This window comes from Podarcis tiliguerta, assembly GCF_965153285.1.
Source record: "Podarcis tiliguerta genome assembly, chromosome: 13".
Classification (NCBI taxonomy): Eukaryota; Metazoa; Chordata; class Lepidosauria; order Squamata; family Lacertidae; genus Podarcis; species Podarcis tiliguerta.
Window position 1 is genome coordinate 32,437,470 of NC_139546.1, and position 10,236 is coordinate 32,447,705.

Genomic DNA, 10,236 nt, shown 5'->3' on the forward strand with positions numbered 1-10,236 from the left:
CTGGGGCTGCAACCCTATACACACGTACTTGAGAATACCTTCCTTCAAATTAAATAAGATCTATCTCTGTCTGCATGTGAAGACAGGCTCCAGTGGATTGAGCAGATGAAACCAATAGTGGGTCCAACGGTCAAGAAGGCAGTTTCTGCACATGCGGTAGAGAGAAGTGAGAAGTACATGGGGCCTGTCAACTTGGGAAGCTCACTCATGTAGGAGAAGGATAACTCTGATCCTAAACCCCTGTTGCCTTGTGAGATATCTTTGTGAGAAGAAAAGGTTGAGCAGTAAACCCTGAACAAATCTTGAATAGAGTCCCTAAGATGGTTGGATGGTGCCTTGTGTGCCTCCAGGAGATTTCATTATTGGTAGCATAGCTTCTCCTGATGCCTTTATTTTCAGTTCAGCAACTTTCACTGAAGAGCCCCTATCTGCATTGCCTGAAGAGCTTGTGTAGGAACTAGTTTTGTGTCTGTTTTTATTTTCATTTAATATTTCCATTTAGTTAAAAGAAATATCTCTGCAGAAGAAGATCACACAACCAGAGGAATCTCCAAAGGGAAATGCAAGAGGTCTCTCTCTCTCTCTCTCTCTCTCTCTCTCTCTCTCTGTGTGTGTGTGTGTGTGTGTGTGTGTAGGAAGGATTTATTTGTTTAAGCACACAATCTTTGTTCTCTTCCTTTTGGTTCTTTCTCACTACTTTATTGCGCCACATTCCTCCTTGTTTTTTACTCATCTTGTGCCCCCTTTTCTGTTTCTATTCTGGCACCACTCATTTTGTTGTTCAGCAGTTATCATAGACCATCCTCACAGTAGGTAGGAGACCTCATAAGACAAATTGACTGAGAAATTGCTCTCACTAACCTTAACAAACAGCAGCTTCCATGATTTTTTGTGGAAGCCAAGCCTGTTTAAAGTGGTATCATATTGCTATAGAAGTGTGGTTTGAATATGGCCTTTGAGAGACTGATTACCCCATGGTTTGAAGGCTGAGCAAGGATTGGACACTAGTCATTCCCTTTCTAGTCTAAGGTTACCAGATGTCCCCATTTCCCGGGGACAGTCTCCGGATTTACGGATTTACAAATCAGTCCCCATACAAAATCCATTGAAGTTGAAAAGTGTCCCCAGATTCATTGAAAAAAATCTGGTAACCTTATTCTAATCCAATGCCCTAAACACTGTACCATATTAATTTTCTCTCCTCACACATGAGGCTTCCCAGCAAAATTATGAGGCCACCTTATTTTCTATCAAGTCAGTCAATTTCCTCCCCCAACGCAGTAATAATGTGCTTCTGTGGGCTGAGCAGAAAGTTGTGCTGCCTAATAATTTTATTTATGCTACCTTGCTTGGTGGTAAAAACTGTACTGTAGTAAATAATGTACTGATTTAAATGCATAGTCTTGTGCTTGAAATAGCCCCTTTATTCTGTGCATTTTGACAAAGTGTCTTTAAAAAGGAATCTCACTGAGAATGTATAGCATATGGTGTGTTCTGGAGTTGGCATTGTGTAGTTCTTATGCTAAAGACTGCCTAAATCTAAAGATTTGAGCTAAAGAATGCCTCAGAATAGATAGGATCTAAATGTGATTACTGTAAATAGATTCAGAGCATTGTTGTCTTTCAGCAAAAAGCAGAAGAGAAAGAAATCCCCACTGTCGTAGTGGGTATATTGGGGGGGGGGGGGGACAGCTTATTCCAATGTAACAATGCATGCGATTTCAGCCTTACATTCTGTACCTATAAATATTGTTGGAACTCTGAGATACTCTTCTGATCAGGAATGTAACTCTTGTTCCAGAGTGGTGCCTAAGGCTTACCAGCACATCCTGGCCTTGGCGTTTGCTGTCAAGGAGATCAATGAAAACCCTCACATCTTACCAAATCTCACCTTGGGCTTCCACATCTATGACAGCTATATCAATGCAATTAAGACATATCATGCCACAATGCTACTTTTATCTACACTGGAGAAATTTCTCCCCAACTATATATGTGATACACAGAATAATCTGACAGCTGTCATTGGTAGTCTCGACTCCCAGGTCTCCCTTCATGTCGCAACTATCTTGGATATTTATAAGATTCCACAGGTAGGACACCTATGCCTGCTTCTGAGTGAAATATGAAAATTCAGTAATGCAGTCATACTTTTTCTTTATTTCTTCCAGCTTTTATTAGAAACAGAAATGAGTGCATTGAGAATAATCAGATCAATTATTCTTTTCTTTCTTTCCTTTACGTGTTTTATGCACACTGAGAACAGTTCATTCACAACTGAAAAACAAAGAAACCTATAATGTTACGGTAGTTCCGCTCTCCCTTCCTGCGGCTCCCCGATAATAAGTAACAAGCATTTGCTAGATTTATAGTCCTTTTATTGCAGAATTATATTACAAGCACACACAGGCAACCCTTTGCAAGGATATCATTTGCCTACTCTTACTCCTCCTCACTTCCACAGTAAGAAGTGCACCAAAAGGAAGTCGTCGTCATCGTCCGTCCCCCCGTCTCCTTTGTTCTCTGACACACTTGGCCCTCCGAGCTCGGGGGAAGGGAGGGGGCTCCCCTCCACTCTTGACTGATGTATTGGCCAGCTGCTCCCTTCCTTCTGGTTGTTTAGCTGTGATCTCATAACTACTGAAGAAATGAACCTATGCTGCCAATTCTCATAGTAGACCAGTATAAAATAAGCAGCACATAAGCGGCACACAAAACGCTCTAAATCTTATATTAATAATCCAAAAATTGAGGGAGCTATGTACAAGATCTACTACAGAAGCCACAAACAGAAAACTCATTCAAATTGTGTCCAAAAGGAAGATTCGGTCTTTAAAGTTCCTTTAGCCAGGCTCCTGTAGATATCAACAGAGGTAAGTTTGATCAAACGAAGTGTCGGTGATGTTACACACAAGACTGAGACAGGGTGCCGGTGTTTGTCACCTGTTTCGCCCCTGAAGAGTCTCAGGCTTCTTCATTTTCTCTCACGGTTTTGATATATTTATAAACGTTCAAGTCCACATGTTACATTTCTTCTTAGATTAAGCTACAATATTTAATTTCTTTCTTCAGGAAATTCTCCCTCAAGATTTTGGTGTATTTACATACATTCAACTTCATAAGCTAAGTTCTTTCTTGACTTAGTAAATGAATAAATGCTTAAGTCAAGAAAGAACTTAGCATATGAAGTTGAATGTATATAAATACACCACAATCTTGAGGGAGAATTTACTGAAGATTCTGCTGGGTTTGCAATTTCATCATTGGTGACTCAGATAGTACTGTTGAGATACTCTGATGCTAAGGAGACACTATTTATATGGATGTTCAGATGCACATGTCAACTGCATTTCACCATGCATAACACTGCTATATCGGTAAATGGATGGTGTTTTTTCTCTCTTTCCAACACACCTCTCTTTAGCTCATATATGGCCTGGCTCCAGTGATGAATGATAAAACTCCGGGACTTCCCTTCTACCAGATGGCCCCCCAAGAAGGCCACCAGTTTGCAGGGATTCTTTCTTTGCTTCTGCATTTCAGGTGGACGTGGATTGGGGTCGCTGTGGTTGACAATGACAATGGAGAAAGATTTATACAAAAGGTGCGCCCACTCTTTTCAAACAGAGGTATTTGTTTTGCCTTTCTAGAAACAATCCCCAAATTTAGTTTTCTCGCTGAAGGACTCACCCTGATGCAACAGGGGGCAAAAATACATGATAGAGTGATGGGTAGCAAAGCCAATGTTGTGGTGGTCTATGGAGAAGCTTCTACCACTATATTTTTGAGATGGCTTCCATATCTATCAATGCTTGGGAGTACGAAAACAAATGCAAAAGGTAAAGTATGGATATTTACAGCCCAATTTGAGTTCATATCATTGGCCTTTCAACAGGATTGGGATGCAACTATATTCAATGGTGCTATAACCTTCAAAATTCACTCCAATGATATACCTGGATTTCATCAATATGTTGAGGGCAGAAACCCTTTCCATGCAGAAGGTGATGATTTCATTTGGGATTTCTGGCAACAGGCCTTTGGCTGTGTATCCCCACATCACATTCTGGATGATGTGATGGGGGATATCTGCACAGGAATGGAGAATTTAGAGAAGCTTCCTGCATCTCTCTTTGAAATGACAGTGCAAGGTCTAAGCTATAGCATCTACAATGCTGTCCACGGTGTTGCCCATGCATTGCATGCCATGTTCTTACGAGGACTCAGTTACCCAGGAATGGTGGATGGAAGGAGAGAGAAGCTTCAGAAGCAGCGGTTTTGGCAGGTAAGGGGCAATAAATCCTTAAGTTGCAAGAGGCTAAATATTGGGTTTTTAACGTCACTAACTGCTAACAATTTTTTCTTCTTTCCTGTCTTCCCTGGCCCCTTATTCAATGTACCACCCTGCTTTCCTCACAGTCTAAAAACGTAATTTTATGTCAGAATAAGTCCCTCTCTGAGAGGCAGCAAAAGAGCAGACACAGAGAGACAAGGAGGAGGCAGTGAGGAATTCCAGAGAGAGAGGAAAGAAGCTGCGAGCAGCAGTGATCTGACCTTTGTGCACAAAGAAGGACAGTGTGGAAATAGGCAGCCAGCAAATTCTGATAATGACACCGAAGCAGTGGTGATAAGGAAAGCAAAATCTCCCAAAACTCGTAGGCGAGCAAAGTTTGCTGAGAGTGGGGGAAGGGGGAAAAGAAACAGTGGGGGCTTTCCTGTTGTGGCAGAAAGGGGTGGCGATCAGTCTCAGCACCTGGAAGTTCCAGTGAGGACTGAATTAGCTGAGCTCTAACCAGAGCTGTTCATGGAGCAATAAATCTGAAATAATTAACAGCTGGAGTCGTGTTGTGTTTGTGTGGGGGAGACCCCAACCCGACATTTTACAAATACTTTCCAGAAATGCAACTGCATTATTCTGTAACAGTATGGAAAACACAGACACTTGATTTTGAGTATTTCAGATTTTGCACAAGGCTCCTTGTTCTGTATGCACAATATATACTGTATACTGGCAATTCTGCTTATTTTTGTAGCATCTGTGTTTGCACTCCCTCAGTCCTAATGGATGAATGTATCTTCCTTCAATATTGTGCTTCACAGATGCCTAGATATACCTGCTGGCCCAGTACACCTTCACCCTTGTATTACAAGGGAAGACAGGAGTGCCTGGCGTGCTCCGGTCCATGGGGTCACGACGAGTCGGACACAACTAAACGACTAAACAACAACACACTCTCCATGCACAAAATACACAGAGATATGTTTATTTAATCCGAGGTTGTTCACACACCTATTCATTTCTTTTCTCAATATCAGCCCAATTACAACTACAATCTCATTCACTATTAGAAAGCCAACCATTTGAAATACGATTAGTCTTTCAGAAAGCCTTTCGCTGGCTACACTATAAGCCAAAATGTGGCATGCAGAACATTTGGTAAGAATTTGGTTCGGGATGAAAGGTTGTGAAGCATTAACACTTCTTTCTCTACCTGAAGCCTTCAATACTGAACATGGACCGTTTGGGGCTGAAGCCACACACCTCCCCCACTCCTCCTCCCCAGTTAAAACCAAGAGGATTCCAAGACACACACAACTAAGCCTACATGCATTGCTAATGGGGAGTGGATTATAGGGAACACTGCCAGCCATATGTGAGCCCCAAATAGGCTACATGTATGTTGCAGGCAGGGTTGCTCCCCTCTCTACCCTAGATATCTTTTTGAAGCATTCAGATCCACCCTCTTCTAAATGCTTGCCTTCTCTCTTTTCATTCTAGCTCCATCATTTTCTGAGAGGTGTCTCATTTAACAACAGTGCTGGAGACACAGTGTCCTTCAATCAGAACTGGGAGGTAATATCTAGCTTGGATGTTATCAACTGGGTTATTTCCTCCAACCAGTCCTTTCATAGGGTAAAAGTTGGGAGGATGAATCCTGAGACTTCTCCAGATCTTGCCCTCACCCTTCATGAAGATGCCATAACATGGCATGGATGGTTTAACCAGGTAGAGTCACATTGTTAGCTAATTCAAACGAGATTCATTCTTGAGTGAGCAATTGATGTCAAAGATTAAATTCAATTGAGAATCAGAAAAACTTACAAAATACTCATTTTATTTTACTGGATGTAAACTCATGTATTTCTCCAGGATATAATTGCACACATTTTCAATGCTAAAGGGGTGTAATATGGTGCAATCTGGTAAATTATGTATAATATCTCCTATGTATTCATTGTTTTAATACAGACGATGATGAATTACTCTCTGCAGAGCTGATCTATGGCTTACTGAAATATTGTGACAATTTAGCAACATAGGGAAGGTCTCCAGAACCTGGCCGGTTCCAGACTCATTATTCTCATGTTTCTCCTTCATTTACTGGTTAGGTTCGGCCTCTTTCTGTCTGTACTGAGAATTGTCACGCAGGGTCAAGGAAGAAAGTGAAGGAAGGAGAACCATTTTGCTGCTATGATTGCATCCCATGCCCAGAGGGAAAGATTTCAAACCAGGAAGGTAAGAGAAAAATGCGGAAATTTGGATACAGATGCAGAACTCCCGTGGATGTTTACAGGGCGTTTGTTAGAGAATGTCCTATTAAGCAGTCAGGGAGTGGGCAGCTGTTGTGGCTTATTGTGACAGGCCCACATCTCTAGAGAGCATTGCTGGGGTCAAGCGGCCACGTATCAGGGAGCTCCCTGGCTGCCACTCTGGATTGTCGGGCTTTCCCACCATCTGGTCATTCAGTTCCAGCCACCTGGTCGTACGGAGTGGGTGGGGCTGTAAACTGTTAGTCCTCAGGGACTGTAGTTGGCTGAAGAACCACTCTTCCTGCCCTCCCTATTCACTGATGCTGTGGGTTTGTTCTTTGTTAATCTTTTTTCTTCCTAACGCACTGTGTTTATTGGCTTTGCTCTAGTTCAGTAATGATTCCTGTATTCAGAACCAGGAAGGAATTTGACTCTAAACAGTTTGGCCCCTTTTGTTGTTTTTGCCTTCCCCATAGCAATAGTCACATCTTTGGCAGGGAACGCATTGGGTGGACTCCTTCTAGTCTAACATTCTACGGTGGGTGAAGTGATGCACACACCCCACCTCAGAACTGTGTGATAACAGTGTACCCTGTTAGAGTGGTCTAGTTCAGGGGTCTGCAACCTTTAAGACAAAAAGAGCCACTTGGACCCGTTTCCGAAGGAAAAAAAACTGGGCGCCGCAAAACTCGTCATTATAAGAATAACTTTTTTGTCACTTTTTTATTATTTCTTTGTTTGACCCCTCAGAATTACTCCTCCTCATAGAAATAAATGTTAAATTAACAAGTTACCTTTTGTGTGTGTGTGTGTGTGTGTGTGTGTGTGTGTTCTTCACTCCCCTTCAAAACAGTGACCAGCGTACATGCCCCTTACAATGTGGCGGGCGGGTGGGAAGGTGACGTCGGGATGGTGCGTGACTAACACACGCACCGCCCCCATGCAACGTCACAGCCAGTACAGCGCCCGCCACAGTGGGGAGTGTTGGGGCGCACAATGCGCCTCCTCCCCTCACTAGTATCCACCCCAGAGCCGCGGCAAAGGTGTAAAAGAGCCACATGCGGCTCCGGAGCCGCGGGTTGCAGACCCCTGTTCTAGTTGGAAGTCTATGTCCAAAACCAAGTCATGTAGCAGATGGCCCATAGATGTTTCTTCACCAACCTGGGAGACTGTGTGGGATATAAGCCCATTGCCTAAGCAAAGTCCAACCTACATCTGGAATCAATAAAGTTGTGGCTAAAATTAAAACCCAGACGATTGTCCTGTCCAGTCATTTCACCTTCACAGGCTTGGCCTTGCTCCCTCAGGAGGGGTCATGGTGAGTGGGTCCACAATAAATCAGCTGTTCATTGTGAATTCATTCTGCTTAATTTGTGGGAATATTACAAAAGGTTGCATCAAGCAAATGTAAATCTTAAATGTTCTAGTGTAAGTCCAAATCACATTCCTTATTGTAAAATGTCTGTGCTTTTTGAGGTGGGACTTTCTTATGCAAGAGCTCCAAATTCAATATAATAGCACATTACCCTATGTCATCATAGGGAATGAAACTTAATTTTAGCAAGTTTCATTAATAAAGATAAGTTTCCATGTGTTAGGAACTCATATCTGCTATCATCTTTGTGACTGAACAACAATTAGCTATGTAAGTCTACATTCGAATAAAAAGCAGATAAAATGCTTTAGGAAAATCAAAGGATTTCACCTTCTGAAAATGTCAGGTAATGCTAAATAATAACAAAATTAAATAAATTCTGTATATAATATTAATATATAATATAACTGCAAGTACTTGAAAGTCATTTTAATTAATTTATATATTTATGTATTTTTACAAACATTTTACTATGGGAATATTAACTTAACTAAAATATCTCCTGAATTCACAAGTCATGTTACAGCTTTTATGCAGCCTTGATTTCGGCTTATGAAAGATGAAAAATTCAACATGCCCCAAATAATAACACAAGGATGCCTTTAGAGCACAAGATGCTGCAGCATGTAGATCTCCCTACGAATTAGGCCACCATCTACGACAACTACATAGGATCAGAGAGCACAGAATATATTTTCTGGTTTGAAGAGATCCTTATATTCTGAGTGAACAAAAAAAAATGAAGCATGTTGATGTGATTGATGAATTATGACTGAGCTTGGGACCGTACCATTCTTTCTTTTTCCCCAGATATGAATGACTGTGATAAATGCTCAGACAAAGACTATCCAAGCAAGAACCGAGATGCATGTATTCCCAAGGATATAAGCTTCTTGTCTTATGAAGAACCTTTGGGCATCTGTTTAGTCTGCTTTTCGCTTTCATTTTCTCTGATTACAGCTCTGGTGCTGGGTACATTTGTCAAGCACCATGACACTCCCATAGTCATTGCAAACAACAGGAACCTCACCTACACTCTCCTCATTTCTCTCCTGCTCTGCTTCCTTTGTGCACTGCTCTTCCTGGGCCAGCCTGAGAACGTGACATGCTTCTTTCGACAAACAACCTTCGGTATCATCTTCTCAGTGGCTGTTTCTTGTGTATTGGCAAAAACCATCACTGTGGTTCTGGCTTTCATGGCCACCAAACCTGGATCCAAGATGAGGAGATGGGTGGGGAAGGAACTGGCCAACACCATTGTCCTTTGCTGCTCCTTTGTCCAGGCAGGGATCTGTATTGTGTGGCTAGCAACCTTTCCCCCATTTCCAGATGTAGACAGTTACTCAGTGGCTAAAGAAATTATACTAGAATGCAATGAAGGGTCTGTGATGATGTTTTATGTTGTTTTGAGCTATATGGGCTTCCTGGCAATTTTTAGTTTCATTGTCGCTTTCCTGGCCAGGAAATTACCTGACAGTTTCAATGAAGCCAAGTTCATCAGTTTCAGCATGTTGGTCTTTTGCAGTGTTTGGCTATCCTTTATTCCATCCTACCTGAGCACCAAGGGAAAATACATGGTTGCTGTGGAGATCTTCTCTATCTTAGCCTCTGGTGCTGGACTGCTGGGTTGCATCTTTTCCCCTAAATGTTATATTATTGTGTTCAGGCCTCAGCTGAACAACAGGGAGCAGCTAATAAGAAAGAAAAGCTAAAGAATGAAAGAATGAAAGCAAAACTGTCCTTTGCTCATCAAAAGGGAGTGTGTGTATCTTTCTTTGTGTATATACAGTAGAACATTTCACTGTTGTCCAATTCTCCTTGGCTGGAAAAAAATCACTTGGAAACTACAAAAGCACAGAAAAGCTCCTTCCTTAAAAACTACAGTTAAAACTTTCAAATCTAGATGAAAGCTACTAATTCCTACCTAGTCCACACTTTCTTCTTTTATCTGCAAAAGTTAAGTCACTTGGAATAATGAATTCAGTCTACAAAATCACAAAGAAAATTCTTTCTTAAAAACTACCTTTGGATTTTTCAATTCTAGATGGAAGCAACTAATCTTTCCGGGGGTGGGGTGAGATATGGAAATGCCGTTTACCTTCCTATTTATCTACTTGCACTTTGACATGCTTTTGAACTGCTAGGTTGGCAGGAGCAGGGACTGAGCAACGGGAGCTCACCCCGTCGCGGGGATTCAAACCGCCAACCTTCTGATTGGCAAGTCCTAGGCTCTGTGGTTTAACCCACAGTGCCACCCGCGTCCCAATGATACCTACAAACTGGCAAAAGAATAAGGCATGAACAGCTAGGAAGAAAAAGAACAAACATCA

The 10,236-nt window shown here is 41.8% G+C and overlaps 1 protein-coding gene across 1 annotated transcript; it reads left to right on the forward strand.

The window, feature by feature from the left end:
- Positions 1-3,448: 3,448 nt before the first annotated feature.
- Positions 3,449-9,618, forward strand: LOC310662205 (vomeronasal type-2 receptor 26-like; the record flags this gene model as incomplete). The annotated part of the gene is made up of 4 exons (XM_083408974.1): positions 3,449-4,285; positions 5,780-6,007; positions 6,391-6,517; positions 8,717-9,618. 4 exons carry the CDS (start codon positions 3,449-3,451, stop codon positions 9,616-9,618), a joined length of 2,094 nt encoding a protein of 697 aa, XP_083265100.1.
- Positions 9,619-10,236: the final 618 nt, after the last annotated feature.